Genomic DNA, 18,208 nt, shown 5'->3' on the forward strand with positions numbered 1-18,208 from the left:
CAGCACCTGCAGGGCTGGCTGCTGCATGGAGGCATGGAAACTGCATGCATTGAGACATGTTTGGGTCCAGGAAGGGCACTCTGATGCTGAGGCTGGAGTCTGTGGGAGTTGCTGAGGGAATGGGACATGTCAGAGTACAACAACCGAACACAGTAAACAGCTGGTTGTGGTTTGTAGTTTAGATTTTTGCACAATTCATTTTACAACCTGTTTGTCCAACAACACAACTGTGCTCTGCTGCAAGAAACACTCACAGTTTTAGAACAAAACAATTTAATTATTTACAGTAAATTAGCTTTAACAGCCTATCAAAGCACAAATCTGTTTTCTTGGTGGATCCAGAAATCATGAATATAAATATAATGTATAAATATATATATATATAAATATGTAAAACACAATCATCAAGAGATGAGCTCTTTGATGTGTGAATAAAAAAAGTCCAGCAGCTCCACGTTTTCTGGCAGGTACTGAAGTTTCTCCGCTACACTCCACAGCTCTGTCACGTTCTCCAGAAGCGGGAGCTGAGCTGGCCTTTTGGTGGGCTGATCTGTTGGTTCTGCAGTGCCGTCTGTGTGCGAGAGGCAGACTGATGTAGCTTTTATCTATCAAAATGTGTAACTATCTGACAGACATCATATCATGGCCGTGCAGATAAGCTCAATGCATAAATCAGTGTAATCTCATGTCCGATCCAACGGTAACAAACCTCTAGAAACTCCTGCAGTCTGCTGACCGAGCCCATCTGTCCGCTGCTTGTCACCGCTTCGATTCTGGAGACAACACAAACGCACATTTGAGCCATCAGACGTGATGACATCTGCTCATAAAACATTTTGAATGTGAAGCCAGCGTGTACCTGGGTAAGTATTCCTCTTTCAGGTAGAGCATGAGTTTAAAGAACTGACCCTGGTACTGCTTCATCAGAGCATTTCCACAAACCTGAAAGAGACCCACAAAATGATCAACAACTCACAGAGCTCCTCTGATCCTCCAGATGACTCTGGAACAACCATCAGAACTCACTTCTAGAAAATCCAGCAGCAGTGTTGCTGTGATGTCAGCCAGCGGCTCCATGTTGAGCATCTGAGCCAGCCAGCGCCAGCCGTGGTTCAGACCGTGAGGAAGAGACTGAAACACAACAAGTGGCGAGTGTGAGTTATATTCTACAAACCCACCATGTGACCCTGAACAGGAAGTGAGGCGTATTCTTACCCCCTGTTTGGAGATGTAGGGCCACCTCATCTGGATGATGGCAGCGTAGAGACGGATCATCCCGGACATCCTCTTCAGGAAACTGTCCTGGTCTTCCACTCCAGATTCGCCCACACGGTAACCGAGAATCCTGTTGAAGGGGGGAGGGACAGGACCTGAACTCTGTGTTCAGACATTATGTGAGCAGTGATGCCTTTTTGAGTCTCTCACTTCTGATACTCCTCCACAGGCGTGCCGTCCTTCATTGGAGGATAGTGCGGCACAGCGTAAGGGCACTTCTTGTGCAGGCAGGCGAGGATGAGGTCTCCCACCCGAGGGTGCAGCTCCCAGATGCCAGAGGCCACCACAGCAATGGGGAAGGCGGCCTCGTGGTGAGACGCCACCTCCTCCTCTCCTTGTTTCTGTGTGGGGACAAGAAGTTATTTAGATGTGGCTCTTTCTCTCCTGAAAATGTTAGATCTCAAAGTTCTGATTTGGAGTTAATTGATTTCCTCATATTTTCATATCTTGACGGCAGACTCACCACAAACTTCTCAGCCAGTTTGTAGCTGACAAAGTCCAGACCCTGTGGATGCTGCGAGACAGAGACAGACTTCCCACCGGACACCACTGCTCCTCCTGACAGCAGTTTGTCGATCTTGTCAAAGATTTCTCGAAGCTGAGAACCCGAGTTGCTGGAGATTTGACTGACAGGGATGGTGGCTGCTTTCTGGAGCTCCTGCTTCAGTTTCTTTGTCTGAGTCATAAAAAAGTATGGCTCATGAAATCTACCTGGTGTTGATTGGTGCTCCACAAATAAATAAATCGGAAACATTGCTCAAAAAAGTCCAACCTGAGCATCCTTTGTGGTGCTGAGTTGTTCGATGGCCTGAGCACACTGAGCGGCCGTCTGCTGCAGCTCCTTGTACCATTTGAGCGTGCTGTCTTCAGCAGTGTTCTGCAGCCCTGTGCAATAATTCTTTTAAGCATTTAGCTGGTAACAGCCCAACAGCACAGACTTTCTGCCCTAAACATGTAATCATCAAGCATTTAGTGGTCTTGCAGTGGCCACACACCTTTCTTCATCGCCTTCTGTTGGGCTGACTGCGCCGCCTTCTTCTGCACGTCCTGTTGTGCCTGCAGCGCTGCCATCTTCCTGCACTTCTCTTCCTGCTCCTGCTCCTCCTTCTTCCACTCATGAGCCTTGACCACCTCCTCCTGCATCAGTTGGATCAGCGCCCTCATCTCGTGGAGGGCTTGCTCAGCCATGGTCATGTCCTCCACGCTGGGGAACTGTCCCTGTAAAAACAGTGAGGTGAGTTTTTCCGCTATGTTCCCACAAGTGTCCTACAGAATGTGCAGTGTTTTAACTGACCTCGGCTGTCTTTCTCACCACCACTGACACCTGGGAGCACAGCTGGTTCCCACGGGTGCTGTAGGAACTGATGCTGGTTGGTGGGAGGTCGGTCTTTGTCTGACTGGATGGCCTCAGCAGCTGGTTGAGCTGCAGGATTTCTACCTGGATGGTGTGGAGGTTTTGCAGTCTTTCCCTGCCATCCACTTGCGTCTGCCTCTCAAGCTCCGCCTCCCAAAGTTGCTGCTGCTCTGGCTCAGCAACTTTTTGGCTCAGGTTCAGATTCTGATTGACAGAAAGATTAGGAGAAATGTCCAAGTGTTTAAATCAGCAGGACCTGAAATGATGTAGTTTTCTGCAAATTTAAAGGTGTCATTCTCGCTCACAGTATCTTTTCATATCATCATACCTTCATTCGGTGTCGCTGCTCTTCCTTCAGCTTTTCATAGCGGACCATGCTCTCTTTAGTTCTACAGTGCAGGAAGTGGAAAAGCAGTTGATGACACAGCATTTCAGAAATGTTACAATAATTTTACTCCTCGTTGTGTCTTACTCTCTGTCCCTCATGTCTCTCATACTCTGGTCTTCCTGCTTCTGCTTCAGCTCCATCAGTTCCTCGAAGCGTTTCAGCTGCTCTGATGCTGCGTCAGCCACCGCCACCACCAGCTTCTCCTGCCGCAGTCTGAGCGCTGACTAAGACCAGAGATTTAAGACATCAGTCAGGTAGAACTACAGAGTCCTTAATAATCAAATGCGTCGAAACAGAGCACAGCCCGACCTTGGCCTTTTCCTGATGTTTCTTCTCAATTCTGTCAATACAACCAGCCGTCTGCATGGCTTTGGATGACAGCAGGGAAATGGCGGGTAGTGACACAGGACTGGAAACCTTGCTGACATCAGCCTCTGGAGTTTCACTATTCATTTCATCACTAACAGCCTAAAACACAGATTCAGCACACAATTAATTAAAAGTGTTTTTATTGTGAATCTGAGTGCCACCTCATCCAATCTGAATTTACCTTGCAGGAAAGGGGACTTGCCAGATGCCGCCGCTTGTTCTTTAAAGGTGTGGCTGCAGAAAATGTAGTGTTGATGGTGTTGATGTCAGAAATGGATCCTGCAGAGGAGTCAGGGCTGCAGCCTCCAGAGCTGGAGCAAAGAAAGGAGGACTTCTTCAGGGGCCTCGAGCTGAGGCGGTCCATTACGCCCGCACAGTTAGGAGACAAGCCGAGGTCCCCTTTGTATCCTTCTAAAATATGCTGCAAAAACACAGGAGTGCGTTAATCACAGAGTGCCTGAACACACAACACGGCTTCATAAAACAGAAGACACGATACACAAATGGTCTGGTAATTAATTGTGTAACGATATTTCACATCTACTGCTTAAAATGCCGCTAAGGAATTGTAGCTAGTGTCCTCTGACATGTACGGGCGTTAAATGTAATGCATTTTCACGCTAAATACTGGTAAACTAGCTGGCTAGCTAATGTTAGCTAACAAACACTCACCTCGCCTCTTTCCGCCCAGTACGGGTCGAACTTGATTTTTCCTTTTTTTGACATTTTTAAACCTTGTAAAGTTTCACTTAGTAGATTTTTGGAAGCCATCTTGACAAAGTCGAGACTACAATAACAGCAGTGGAGATGGCCCAAGTGATGCAGACACTCCAAAACAAGCTTTGACTTTCAGCATTTGTCTGGAAACACTGCTTCAACGCGTCCTTTGATACGTCAGAAGCAGTTGAATCGCGCGAGTGCTTTAAACAACGCGTTACCATGGCAACCCAAGAAGACAGAGAAGCGTCTTTCTTAAAATACCTCGTACGGTTTTTACACCGTTCGTCATTAGTTGGTCATGTTAGTTGGTTTTTTTTATTTCTCTGTGTTTAGACTTCTCTCACTGTTAACCATTTGCAATTGCAGTAAATCACACAGCTAAAATAAAAATTTCAGAGTGTTACCTTCACAATGAGACCAAGCTTTTGCACATACTCCTAAGGGCTCACAAACAGCTTGTAGTTTAATTTGGGTATGCCTTTGACAGGCGTTTGTCAACTATTGAGGGTGGTGTAAAAGGGTTAAATCTAAATGTGACATAAAACAGTTTTGAAAAATGTGTTTATTTTATGTCATCTGATAATATGTGAATGGCAGAGGCTGATTGATATTGCTCTAAAGGCTGGCGTTCACGTCTTTGTGTCATTGCTTTATTTTATTCTTATATTTTTCTCTTTTCACTCTTCATGTTGAGGCATCAAGACTAGGCCTGGGTAGGGAATGAAAACTTTATAGTGGATTTTTCTAGCATGGTTACAACACATAAACAAAGGGCAGCAGCCCAGTTCCATTTGTCACTATTTAAATAAAGACAACTCAATGTTGACTTATGTACACATTATTGAACAAACTAATGTATACAGCTGTGTGTATTAATACCCTGGTGAGTGTGCCTTTAGCAGGTGGAGTTCTTTTTGTTGAAGACTGCCAGGTGGAGCCTATTGTTGGGAAACAAATGGCAGCCTGCAGGGAGTAGGTCAAAATATGGAGTAATGGTCATAGCCATGTCTCAGTGTCTGTTGGATTTAGAAGGGGTTATTTAAAAATGTGTTCCACAACAGATTAATACAAGTAGTTGTACTTAAACATTATTATTTTAACACTAATTCACTACTACGGAACATAAAGCTGTGCTGCCCAAAGAGAACCCAGGAGTCACACTGACTCTGGTGCTATGCTTTCACACATTTATATGCATTATTTTTGACACGCTGATCTGTTGGTCCTTAATGATATACTAGCAGTCAATTTCACACCTGGAAATACAAAGAAAGAACATGAACTACCTTGTTTGAGCCATTCCACTGTACTTTATCTTTACAAAAAACAATCCATCATACTGGCAGACATGACATGACACGAACATTGAAAGCAAGGGGAAGACACACTTCTACTGTTCATATTTCTGAAGTCCGTTGTGACGTGCTATGATCATTTTCTAAAGAAAAAATGATAAACTTTTTTATCTTCCTTTTACCCTGAGGCTTGATTTTACAGAGATACTGCCACTGGATGCTTTCTGCTGTATACAGACAGCTCTTACATAACACAAGTTGCACAAACAAACCTGTGCTTATCTGTTTTTAAGCAAACAGAAGTAAAACACTGTGCGGTATCTAAAGTTTCATTTCTTTTTGTTTCATACTTCATACTTCAACACAGATTATTCAACAGGGAAAATGAAGTTGGCTTTTTTATGTCTGTGGATGCTCTCATTTATCCAGGTTATGTCATGTCCAAGAGTTTAACTTGCAGCAACTTTCATACCCGGTTTTGGTATTCATACTTTACATTACATTCTAGCAGGTGTATATCTTATTAACATAAACAGATGCAAATAAGCCAGGAGAGTAAAACACTGAAATAACTGAAAGCTCCTCATACGGCCCGCCCACTAAACTATAAGGAAAGACTTTACTGAGTTTTTTAACACACCACAAGGACTTGTGCCATGGCAAGAGGGCATTACACAGAGAGGGTGCCTGCAACAGCGTGAGATGTCTGGCGATGAGTTGTGAAAATGCGACATTAAAAGTAACAATAGCAAAGATTCAGTGTTTGTGCCTTTATGACCACATTTGCACATCTACTGTGTTCCAATGTGCCTGCGATACTTCAAACTGTCCGGTGATGAGCTGTGAAGATGCGACATTAAAAGTAACAATAGCAAAGATATACAGACATTGTTAACGAGCCTATTATGCCCGGGTATGTAGGAGTATATAGAATGGTAATAACAGTCACCATCTGGTATGTGTGAATGGCTGTCTGGAGTTATTGGTGACAAATCACCCTTACTTGCCTTTCTTTCTTTCTTTTATTGCTCATCATGCAAAACCAGTATGGTCTTATCTAAATCTGTTGAATCAGTGCTGTTTATACACCTACCTATATACCTGGAGAGGCTCTTGCGCTTCTCCACTTTCATCACGCCCACAATAAATTCCGACCAATCACAGCATGGTTGCCGCACAGCCTCGGCCCGGACCCTGTGCACAAGAGTGCGGATCAGCGGGCGGTCAGAGACAAAAATGACGTCATTTTGTGGGCGTAACGTCTGCAGGGGGGAAACATGTCTTTGTCTCGCGGAGTATGGATCCAGCTTTTGCTTACTTTTCTAACATTTGTTTATTAGTCTATATAACCTAATATTACATTTACTTAAATTATGTGCCACTTTGCTCTTCTTTGTTGGGTCTCGTATGTATTTGTGTTGGTGTGTTGGTTGTGTCAGTGTGTAAGAGCAGCTATTAAAGGTCAAGTCATTTGGGTTCCTACTAACAATTAAACCGATAATAAGAATGAATGTTATGTATTCTGTATCAAGCTGTCGTCTCTATGGAAACACTGCAGCATTTAAATTACAAGAAAAGGGGGGTGGCATATGTTTGTGTGGCAAGGTGTGCTGGAATATGCTCGTATCTTATTGAGATCCATGGTAGGCTTGCTCCACCTAGCAGGCAGAAGAGGGACTGCAGACATAGTAGTAGTAACATCTGCATACAGTCAACATGGAACATAAATGAAAGACTCCAAATCACTTATTCTCTGGGCTGGTAATTTTCCTTTTAATGAGTCATCTGCTTATGACGGGCAGCAACATTAACCAATGTGAGAGAGGTCTTTAGCTGCTTAGAGGTTACCCCGGGTTCCTTTGTGACCTTTTGGCCTGTTATATGACACGTTTTTGTTGGTAGAGCACTCCTGGGAAGTGTAACAACGGACTTGCCTTTCAAATATATATATTTTTCCTCTTAAATACATGTAATATTGGATCATTTTCCTGAGTAAATAAATGACAAAGAGAAGATTTTTCTGTTTCATTTGTTTGAACTGGCTTATGTTTTGGGTCATATTTTTGCGGTAGTATAGAACATTCTGCGGGGTTCGCTAACTTTCAAGCAGCACTAGCTGTCTCCGTATCGTCATGAGGAAACCTCAGCTCCACTTGTGCTCCTCCATCTCTTTACCCATTTTTTGGCAATCTGGCAGTTACAACATGCTACATCACAGAACTCTTCACCCTGCAGCAGCTCAGATGAGCTTCTTCATACAGCTCTTCAGATGAGGCCCTTCAGCCAAAGTTGAGGCTTAAAGCTTTGGAACAACCTGCTTGACATGAGGCTCACAGAATCATGCATTTCATTTAAACCATTTCCTAAGATCGAGTTTTATACAATTGCTTGCAGTGTCTTGTTGCTTCTGGTTTCATGTGAGTGCTTTGAGAGGTTTGGGTTAGGATGACAGACAAAAACAACGATATTAATGGCACAATGATTTGATATCAGTCTGCTGCAAACTTTCCGTTAATAAGAGTGGAAACAATACGGCCAACATCTCCACCGAGGAAGGTGATACTGCAGCCAGTGATGTCTGTTGAATGTTTGATGAACTTCCTGACATGACACCAGACACCTGGTGTTAGTACACATGCAGTGATTGCCTTAAACAGATGATGAAGCCCACAGCCATTCTTAAGCTTTTATTTGTTTTCAGGCAGTTTAGACAGAGGTAAAGATCTCTGCATGCAGGATAAAAACACAGCAAATATGTCCTAATAACATTATTACCTTTTACTAATATATAGAGCTTTAAGGGTTCCTTCAGTCCTCTGATGCACACTCTGCTTCTTTCCCTTTGCCTTTCTTGCACCCCTTGCCTGTCTTCTTGTGGTAGTAACATTTAGCAAGGACAGACACACACCGGCAAAACTCGCGGAAGTTGACTTCACCATCGTGGTTTTTGTCCATCATTTCCATGGCCTCCTCAATGTCATCTGCGTTAATGTGACCCTGGAGGATACACATTGAGAGTTTACAGCATCAAACTCACACAGAAAAAACATCAGCATGCTCATATAAACTTACTTTTAACTCAGGGCTTTGAATTTCCTGCTCCAACACCTTCTTGAGCTCTTCCTTGTTTAACTGCCGTTTCTTTCCTTCGTCTTCAGAATACTCCAGAAACACATCCACGATGTTCGTGATGACCTGATCCAGGCGTGCCATGGTTGTATCTGGAACAAATATATTGTTATTGGGTGTGAATCAGCCGCAGGATGAGCACCAATCATATTTGTAAGTAATAAAACTGGCAGTTTCTTCCATCGCATTACTTCACTGAGCCATGATATGCCCGGTATCTGAATTAAATGCTGCCATAACTGCTCTCCATCAGTACTCACCTCAGAGCTCCTGTTCACCAGGTGGGGACAGATGACGTCTTTGTCACAAGCTCAGTCCCAGGCGAGACTGTTGCCAGACTGAGGAGAAAGCCTCCTCTTAAAGACTAGACACACACACACACACACACACACACACACCCACATACACACACAAGCAGTGATTCATGCCCATGAAATGTGCTCCACCCACTTCAGTTCTACTTGTCCTGTCTCACAGTATTTTTAAACAGTTGTAAACTACACAAACATGACAATGCAAATAGGACAATATCCAAAACAAATCTTTAAAAAGTTTCACAATGGACGATGTTCCCTGCATGCAGACTTGCAGACTTGTATGTGTGTGCGTTATTGGAGTGTGGACAATTTTGTTACAGAGGCAGCAAAACATCTGAGGCAGGGGAACTTTTATTCACTAAAAGCAGCTCAGTGGAAAAAATATGTCAGAGAGTTACTCTGTGTGTGTGTGTGTGTGTGTGTGTGTGCATGTGTGTTAGAATGAAGTTAAGGCAATGTTTAGGAGCATAGTTATGATGCTTAGGGTTACTGTAAGGGGAAAGGAAAAGTGTATTTGAACTATGTTAAGAATGCCCTCATAAGATAGCTGACACACACACACACACACACACACTTTATCTAAGGTGTCTTAGTGTGTCTTACATAATCTCAGGTAAACTTGGTGGAGCCGTTAAAAGTATTTAAATGAGGCTGAAAACAGTCCATTGTATTTTAAATATATTTGTATGAACATGTTGGATTTTGCAACAAGTCAGTTGAGTTCATCCTGTCCCACTCTTATATAACACATGTTCCAATTCCATTCCAAGGCAGCAAAAAGGCAGCATTTTCCTCTCTCTCTCTCTCTTTTGCCCCCTGCCAAGTTCTCTTTTATAGGTCAGTTCACTCTCTTCGCTTAGGCCATATTACTTTCACTTATTGAATACGATCAGATTCCACTTCTAGGGGAGGGAGAGGAAATAGAGACGAAGTATCGTGTGGTGTTAATTACAAAAAGTTGATCTTTCCTCACGGTGTTGGTTGGGATATGCACTACAGTTTCACTGCTGGAGACTTTGTGTGTGCGGTAAGAAATGTTACTATAAATACCTCTGAATTAACATCATTTTCTGTCTGAACAAAACATAAAAGTGACATTTTGTGATGTTGCTGGTTTCATTCAAACAATTGACCATTGGCACACTTTATCTTATACATTCTTACATTTCTGAAACTAAGATCTTGAATTGAACAATACTAGGTTTGGTAAAACAACAAAAAAACAAGCCATGAAGTATGAACTCTACAGACCTTGCATTGTGAAGGCCCATTCTAATGAATGTTCGCCTATAAGCACAGTGGCCTTAATAATTGTGAAATGGGACCACCAGGTCTCTTCCTACAGTTTGCTGACTGGCCACACTGAATAATTGAGCATCCTGGATGGGCCCTGGTCAGGGAGCTGGTCAAGAGTCCAACTGTCTCCCTTGCAGAGTTCATCTGCAGAGAGGCTGAGGCGGAGGAGGAGGAGGAGGATCTTCTCACTGGAGCTAGACAGACTGATTATGTCTTTAAATAGCACAAAGGCCACCAATCACATAGCAACATAATAAAGAATTTATTTGACATAAGAGAGGTGCGTCAACTTTTAATTCAAAAGAGGATGAGGAGGAGAGGAGAACAACATATCATTCATGGTAATCATACTGTGCACACATTAGCCATGCAAATAAGAAAGATAATTCTGGTGTAAGATGACAGTGAACTGTCTCAGTAACTGTGTCAGTGTCCCGCCCCCCTTGAATGGTGCTCTAACTCTATAATACAGCTCTTTTTATGCATGTGTAGAAAACACATCCTACTAAATGAATTCATTATTGGGAATCATGCTCTCTTCTGTGACACCCACACTGGTACCTGAATTTTACACTAGATATTGTAGCACCACCTAGTGGCCAAAGCACAATGTTACCAGAAAAAAATAATTTACAATTGAAAGAAATGTAAGATTTTGCCTTCAGATGCTTTCGTGTTGTGTAAATTACAATTCTAAGACTTCTGAAAGGAACAACCCTAATGGGCATCTCACCTGAGAGACTTGCCTCTCCTTTTAATCTTCCTGACCAGCTTGTCATGCTGATTTTACATTTTCTCACCAACTGGTTCAGTGGGTGTTTGTAAAAGTCCATACTAAACACAGGTTCAACTTTGTGGTTTTGTGTGATTATAACTACGGTTGTGTAATTTTTAACTTATTATTGTCATAGGTAGCAAATGAATTGAGTTTTTTGGGATCAATAAAGTTGTCTGAGTCTCTTTACATTAAAAGTCTGGGTGCCTGAATAGCAGTTTGTGTTACTACATCACACACAAGGGTCATTGAACTCTGTTTGCCTTCCTAGCTGGCTGCTTGTAAAGATACTGTATCAATGAAAGGATTGTGTGTGATAACATCTACGAGCCACTGTGTGCAGTGTGCCACATCTTTATAGCAGCACTTTAACAGCCTGTCTGCAAAGCATCTCTATTTTCTTCCACTGTGGATTTTTTTATGATGAGTCCACACAGACGCTGCGCTGAAAACACATGGGAGCAAACAGTTTGATGTCTGAACTGGAGGAAGGCCATGAGAACATCCACCTCATCTTTTAAGCCTCCTTATGTGTGCTGCTGCCTGGAGTCACACACATCTGATACCAGCACATTCCAAATATTGAACAGTGTACTTGCTGTTGATCTGCTGGAGGATTTATGAGGGAAATGATCTGGATCAGATGTGAACTCATCAGTGTTCTGGGTACTTTCAGATGTGTTTCTTTGCCATTGGCAGAACAGTGCTGAAAGAATTTGATGTGTAATGAGGACTAAAAATCACAAGTAATCACACCAACAGAAGTGAAGTCTTGTCAAAGGTTTTTACTTTACTTTACACACATTTGTGCTGCTGAATTCTTTAATTTTATGGAAAAACAACATCACCATCACACTTTATTTCCTTCATACCAGCCTTTCACTTCCTGTCCTTCTTGTCGTGCTTGGCGGCACACTTCTCACAGGTGATTGCGAGGCCGGCAACGAACGGTACAAACTCTTCAAAGTCCAACTCATCATCTTTGTTCTGGTCCAAATCTTTCATGACTTTGTCCACAGCATCTGGGTTTTTCTGGCATGGAAACAATAAGAAACAAGATCAGGGTGCGAACTTCAAGCGGGAGTGACACATTCTATATGGATCTACACAGAGGACAGAACATTCTTACTTTCAGAAAGTTGGGCAGCTCACTCTCCAGGAGTTTCTTCAGCTCCTTCTTGGTTAAAAACTTTCGTTCTTTGCCTTCTTTGGCGTAGCGGTGGAACACCATGATCAGAGACTCCATGGATTTCTCCAACTCAGTCATGGTAGCAAAGGTTATTTCTAAAAGAAGAAGAAAAAAGTAGAATAACATCAGTGTTGGAGGAGCATGTTACAGTACATACAGTTTAATACAACAACAGTGATAAATATTAGGGATTCAGATCTGAGCTTATTGAGTTAGATTTTTGCAAAGATGTTTATCATTAAATAGAAGCACATAGCAGCTACAGTCCATCAGTGTCGTAAATACACTACTTTGCTTTGACTCCAGTATATGTTAGTCGAACATATTTGATCTAAAATAATCACTCAACTCAACTCTGTGGCCTGATTCGAAGCAACTTAGCTACATGTATGTATGTGCATTAATAATACAAAATGTAATAAACAAATTAATTCCAATATAAGTCAAGAAGAGCAGCTTTGCCTCTTCAGAGCTGATGGACAAATTCATTTGTCATATTGTTAATAAAATCATTTTACACTTTTGTATGGAACCTGGCTCTACTGCAGAGTGCACTGTTACTTTTACTTGAGTATAAGATCTGAGTACTTCCTCCACTGCTGCTGTACTTGATCCAGAGCTAACAGACCGTTCAGTGAGGATGTGGGTGTTGGTTTTACTGGCGCTCCTAGCAAATTCTTTGGATCCACATCATCCTCTGGCACATGAACTCAAATCCTTATTTCCTTCTCTTTTCTCATTCTCCCTTTAACTTTGTGTGCTTGCGTCTCAGAAAAAACGAAGCACACACGGACATTAGACACGAAAGACATAAAGATAATAAAATCACAGGAGCAGCCGCTGTTATTTAAGAGTCGGAAAATCGTGCGTCATGCGCAAAGAGCGTCAGCGCCACGCTCTGCTCAAGTTTAAGAGAGACGTGCAGATACTAAAATGTTTGCACGCGTTAAGCTAAATAAATAAATGACCAAAGCAGAATAGACGTACCAGGTCAGGAGGAGGAAGAAGCTGAAGGCTGAGCTTGAGTTAGGAGTGTAGGGGCTGAAACTTTAGCCAGCTTTTTATACTCATCTGGCAACGCCCAGATGTTTGGGTGGGAGAGGGAGGGATACAGTGAGGGAGAAAGGGAGGAAATAACGCCAAAGAATGGATAACCATGCCCAGGGTTTCCCACGAGACACAAATCTTTAAAATGTAACACTGCTCACACCGTAGATGAGTCTTTTCTCGGAATTCTAAGCAGAATCCATGTTTCTCAAAACATAAGCCTAACACACACTGGATCTGCTGAGCACGGCCGAATCTGGGCCTTTAAACAATAATTCTACAACAGATGAGCTAAGCTCTTCTGTCAATAAGTCCATTGGAGGCCTGAGCGGGCAGATAATCTCACATGTGTTTGCAATAGATAGATGTTTACAGCCACACCAGGATGATGCAGCTGTCAAGAGCTTTTCCACCTGAAACACAGGCCTTTACAATGTGGTCAGGATGTATCTTACCTTTAACTTAGTCTCACCCACATTCCTGCAGCAGTAGATTCTGTAAAATAACAGCATCACATCACACTATAAAAATAAGTCTCAATGGCTGCTGTGCCCCTCTGGCCTTTATCATCTGGATTGACTCTATCCTAAACTGTTCGCACATTAACAGATGAGCACAAAGACATTTAGAGACTTTTCTTAAAGTTTAATTACAAAATGATTTTAACAAAAAGGCAACTTGACATGTTGATAGTTACACAAATAATGTGACAGTGTGAAGCTCTCTGTAATTTAAACAAGCACTGAAGAAAATGTTCATCATATCAAAGGAATGTAGTTATTTATTTTAGGGCCTTACATCATTCAGAAACAGTTTTCATGATTTAAATTCAAGATCCCTGTAAAAACATAATTTCATTCAACTGTGACATGATCACATGATCAATGAATACCCAAACCAAACAAAAATATCAGAAAATAACAATGGAGGGATTTAAGAAGTTACCATGACAAAAATATGCCACAGCTGTGACCGTCAGCTCACCTCAGCTCACCGGGCTGATAGAACTGACTTGCTAACAGGACTCTAGTATGATGACATTAATTCATTAGTTTTTCCTTTTGCCCTTGCTGGCAGCTTTGGCTGGTGTGACTGCTGGAACAGCTGCTTGGTAGAGGGCAGCAGACACTTTGTTGATGTAGTACAGGGCGAAGAGAGAGAATATCAAGCTGGAAGGGGAAAAAAGTTGGATTTTAAAAAAAAATTTATAAAATGTGTGTAGTAAGCATGTGAAGTAGGCATTTATGTGTGACGCTTACCATGTAGTGACGCAGACACGGTGCACCAGACCAGAGGCAAACAGTGACAAACCCAGGCACAGCAAAACTGGAGGATGATAGTAATAATTTATTTACTTTAAAAACAATGGATGAACAACTGTGTATTAAAGAATGGTGCTGATGTTTTAGAGTGAGCTGACACTTCCCTAAACAAATCAGGGCAGAGATATTTAGCTGCACTACATGACTACACAAAAAGTGCTGTAATGACTTACTCTCTGGGAATATCTTGGCTTGGAACCCTTTCCCAAAAATGAGATTTTCCAGATTATTAAATGCCTGGAAATATAGTTAAGGTGGAATTCTTCTTGCTCTATTAAAACACTGCAGAAACTACAAAATCATTGTGTAGTGTAATCAGTTACAACATAACTTAAAGCAGTTCAAAAGGATACAGTGAGGGAGCAGACGAAGAGGACTGAGCCCAGGAATCCTCCCAGGATGGTGAGCCACTCAGTGGATCCCAGCTGTTTACTGAACATCTGCATGCCAGCAAACACCAGGACTGACAGCAGACCAGACAGCACCAGGGACGTGCCTGTGTTGACGGCTACAAACACACACATAGATGAAGAAATGGTTTCATTTCATTTCATTAGTGGACTAGTATGAATATCTAACAACTGACAGGTGCTGAATGTAGGACAAAACTGAGAAAATCCACAACAAAACGTTTAAATCTCAGCTGTCATTTGAATGAGACAGCTCTCCTATTCTCGCTTTACGCCACGTCAGTGTTCGCACAAGCAAACGCTTCCGACACATAGCTAACAAGTTAACGTCCAGTTAAATAACTCACGTTAACACCAAGTCCCAGCTAACACACGGCTTTGCACACGCCGTCAAATATGTATGTTTTATAGGTGTTTCACAAAAAGACTGCTGCAAGCAACGGGTTGGTATCAGCTAAGTTAGCATACTTTATACTTCTAAATGGTAGCTAGCTACCTAGCGTAAGTGCAGAACTGCGCGCTATTATCTGTCAATATTAAAACATCTACAAACATTTTCTGTATGCGTATCTCGACATAAATTAATAATGCAATCCATACCCATAATGTGACGTTTCTTTAGAGTCCTCGTAAAGAAACACGCTTGATTTAGAGATGACTTCGTTGAGCCAGCGTTGGCTGCCTCGGCTCTAGGACCCAAAAACCTCTTTACCCGGTTCAAATGTCAGGACGGACCAGTGGGCGGAGCCATAACCAGGCAGACGGCCATGTCTGAGCCACTACACACAACACTATTATATACCAAGTGTATTCATGGCCAGACCGGTATTCAGTTATATCAACATTCTTAGTAGAAGTAAGTTTATCTCAAAATATCAACAAATGTCACAATACCACTTAAAACTAAGTAAGCCATATCATCATTTATCAGATAAATGGGTTCATCCTTGTTACTTTATTGTAGACAGGTTTAGGTTTAGGAGAACATCCCATAGACTTATAGTAAATGTTTGGTTGTCGCACGGATTTACTTATTAATTATTGAAATTAGAATAACTATTTATGCACAAAACCCATCCTCTTACAATGACCATTAATATTTCAGAATTTTGTCCCTTAGAAGAATATGATACAATTCCAACTTTGTGCATGGGCTTAACCATGGCTGGTCAAAATAAGAATCTGAAAACCTGGATGACAGGAGAGGTTACACAAATACATTAAGTTACAAGAAAGCCTCAGGGGACATTTCTGTGCCTAAACATGAGTCACATAGGTTAAAAATAACCATAACACCATATACAGTTCTGCATCTATTTTATTTGAAATATATATATATATATATATATATATATATATATATATATATATATATATATATTGCTTTATATTCCTCTGGTGATGTTGAAGCAATGCATCCACATGTTGGTCACAGTTTTACAGCTCCAATGAATCCCAGATGCCTGTTAGCAGATCCATATCTACACTAATTTGCATCCACACTTTACATCAGGATTGTCTTTAGAGGGGTTTCTTCTTCAGACAGAAAACTGCCATAAACAGAAGAATCTCCACAAAAGCAGGCAGCACACTAGATATGAAGACAGAGAGAGAGCGAGAGAGAGAGAAAATCATTGGGGACAGCGCCACTGCATATGTGATATGTGTGTATATTATATGTAATGTTACTTTGTTGTTCTTTCTGAGGTGCTGTAACAAGTACATTTCCATGTGGGAATAAATAAAAATGTATCTTCATTTTTTTTAATCTAAAACACCAACCTGCAGGTGGCAAAAATAACCCAATATGTCCAGCATTCCCACTTCTCAAACACAAAGAAAGACAAGGAAACAGACGCACTGCAGTGGACAGCCAACGCTGAAATATTTGTCAGGGAAAAACACCTCTGGAAAAGCACTGAGTATACCAACACATACTAACCTGCAAATGGCAAGGATCCACCAATAGATGTCACACTCCCACTGTTCAAACAGAAAGAAAAGTAGAGCCACTGAGGCACTGGCATGGGCTCCTGTTGCTATTGTAGGTGAAGAGTCAAATATAACAGGGTTTGTAGTCATGGAATTGTAACTGATGACTAAAATGACTTTCACTTTGCTATATATAGAGGGCTTGTGAAGCACGGCTTAATTTGAGACTAAAGTCTAAACTGGCATTAATCCCCACGTCCTACTCTTTGAGCCAGATATATGTGCTGCTACTCTAATATGCCTTATGGTTTATTCTGAACTGGAGGCCCATATTAACATCTCAGCTACATCTTCATCGTTTATAACGTATGACTGAGATAATAATTCTAGATATCTTCATACATTAAAACACCAATCTGGCACATTTGATTGATTACCATCAACACAAAAATACAGCACCAGTGCAAAGGATACACAGAAGACCCTGGCTGCAGTTGAACATGGACACCCCTGAGAAGAAGCCAGCCAGCTCTATGGCAAACAGACCGAGGGTGACAGCCAATGCCACCACCAACCTGGTGGAAAAAAGAGACAAACATAAGTGGGTGTGCATGTTGGCACGTGTCAAATGTGTTTATCAGTGGGTTACTTACTTTCTGTCTTCGTTCTCATACTGTTCTTGTGTGAAATCCAAAGGCAAACAAGCCTTGACATTATTTTCCTGTAAAACAAACGCTCCAGATGAGGATGCTACTTTTTATAAGACATAAACAAACAGGAGTAAAGTAGGTACAATCACCTCAGCTCTTAAAGACACATATGAACATATGAACAATCAGTAGCTCATCACAAGAGCTAATATATTTGAGTTATTGACTTACCCTCGACCAAAAGATCGTGATAACGATGACAAGGTGAGCTATGATAGTGAGAAACCGTGCAGGGACGAGGCTGCGGACAGCCGACATACTAAGGCTGGAAGTGTTTACTTCGAGCCAGATAGACAACAATTCAAAAAAAAGAGACGTAGGAAGGAAAAATGCTATCACAATTCCATGTTTTATTGCAATTCAACTGTGATTAAAGAGGCAAAGTTAAGACACCGCGAAATGCTAAGCAGCATCAGGCTACAGTCAGATAACTGAGCCAGATATCCGAGTCCAACAGAAACAACGGCAAACTCGAGGTTAATTTGCCAAACAGACGATAAACTGTTTAAATACTTACATAACCCTACTTTAATTAGCGGCAACGATAATTTTCTATCCACGAATACAGTAGCTACGTTCACGGGTCCGATTAAACCGATTAAAACGCTAAAGACGGTTGCTACAACAACCTCCGACTGGGTGCATCCAGTATTACTGACCGGCAGAACAACCAACATTCA

General features: G+C 41.8%; 5 protein-coding genes and 1 long non-coding RNA gene across 7 annotated transcripts; 1 reads left to right on the plus strand and 5 right to left on the minus strand.

Moving 5' to 3' along the window:
• Positions 1-430: 430 nt before the first annotated feature.
• Positions 431-2,483, plus strand: LOC114448755 (uncharacterized). The gene is made up of 3 exons (XR_003671922.1): positions 431-1,332; positions 1,445-1,586; positions 1,733-2,483. It is a non-coding gene; the product is annotated as an uncharacterized LOC114448755 (long non-coding RNA).
• LOC114448754 (nucleoporin GLE1-like) lies at positions 431-4,157 on the minus strand. Its single transcript, XM_028425898.1, has 15 exons — positions 4,059-4,157; positions 3,568-3,807; positions 3,327-3,485; positions 3,102-3,241; positions 2,958-3,018; positions 2,570-2,833; positions 2,271-2,493; positions 2,048-2,160; positions 1,739-1,951; positions 1,426-1,616; positions 1,216-1,345; positions 1,027-1,131; positions 860-942; positions 710-773; positions 431-571 (listed from the first exon to the last, which is right to left on the minus strand). Exons 1-15 carry the CDS (start codon positions 4,155-4,157, stop codon positions 503-505), a joined length of 2,154 nt encoding a protein of 717 aa, XP_028281699.1. The 3' UTR covers positions 431-502.
• Positions 4,158-8,073: 3,916 nt separating this feature from the next.
• On the minus strand, positions 8,074-8,897 carry s100w (S100 calcium binding protein W). Its single transcript, XM_028426056.1, has 3 exons — positions 8,791-8,897; positions 8,474-8,622; positions 8,074-8,398 (listed from the first exon to the last, which is right to left on the minus strand). Exons 2-3 carry the CDS (start codon positions 8,612-8,614, stop codon positions 8,210-8,212), a joined length of 330 nt encoding a protein of 109 aa, XP_028281857.1. The 5' UTR covers positions 8,615-8,622; positions 8,791-8,897; the 3' UTR covers positions 8,074-8,209.
• A 2,791-nt stretch (positions 8,898-11,688) lies between these two features.
• On the minus strand, positions 11,689-13,221 carry s100a10b (S100 calcium binding protein A10b). The gene is made up of 3 exons (XM_028425598.1): positions 13,095-13,221; positions 12,048-12,202; positions 11,689-11,950 (listed from the first exon to the last, which is right to left on the minus strand). The coding sequence occupies exons 2-3, from the start codon at positions 12,183-12,185 to the stop codon at positions 11,798-11,800; spliced, it is 291 nt and encodes a 96-aa protein (XP_028281399.1). The 5' UTR covers positions 12,186-12,202; positions 13,095-13,221; the 3' UTR covers positions 11,689-11,797.
• Positions 13,222-13,908: 687 nt separating this feature from the next.
• Positions 13,909-15,628, minus strand: krtcap2 (keratinocyte associated protein 2). Its single transcript, XM_028425439.1, has 5 exons — positions 15,487-15,628; positions 14,830-14,984; positions 14,650-14,713; positions 14,414-14,480; positions 13,909-14,323 (listed from the first exon to the last, which is right to left on the minus strand). The coding sequence occupies exons 1-5, from the start codon at positions 15,488-15,490 to the stop codon at positions 14,203-14,205; spliced, it is 411 nt and encodes a 136-aa protein (XP_028281240.1). The 5' UTR covers positions 15,491-15,628; the 3' UTR covers positions 13,909-14,202.
• Positions 15,629-16,203: 575 nt separating this feature from the next.
• LOC114448477 (transmembrane protein 107-like) lies at positions 16,204-18,173 on the minus strand. 2 transcript variants are annotated; one of them, XM_028425437.1, is made up of 5 exons: positions 17,700-18,173; positions 17,472-17,539; positions 17,293-17,393; positions 16,669-16,765; positions 16,204-16,477 (listed from the first exon to the last, which is right to left on the minus strand). In XM_028425437.1, exons 1-5 carry the CDS (start codon positions 17,784-17,786, stop codon positions 16,408-16,410), a joined length of 423 nt encoding a protein of 140 aa, XP_028281238.1. In that variant the 5' UTR covers positions 17,787-18,173; the 3' UTR covers positions 16,204-16,407. The 2 variants fall into 2 exon arrangements, with proteins under 2 accessions (XP_028281238.1, XP_028281237.1); XM_028425436.1 differs by lacking the exon at positions 16,669-16,765 and adding an exon at positions 16,829-16,925.
• Positions 18,174-18,208: the final 35 nt, after the last annotated feature.

The sequence above is a fragment of the Parambassis ranga genome, chromosome 16, assembly GCF_900634625.1.
Source record: "Parambassis ranga chromosome 16, fParRan2.1, whole genome shotgun sequence".
Classification (NCBI taxonomy): Eukaryota; Metazoa; Chordata; class Actinopteri; family Ambassidae; genus Parambassis; species Parambassis ranga.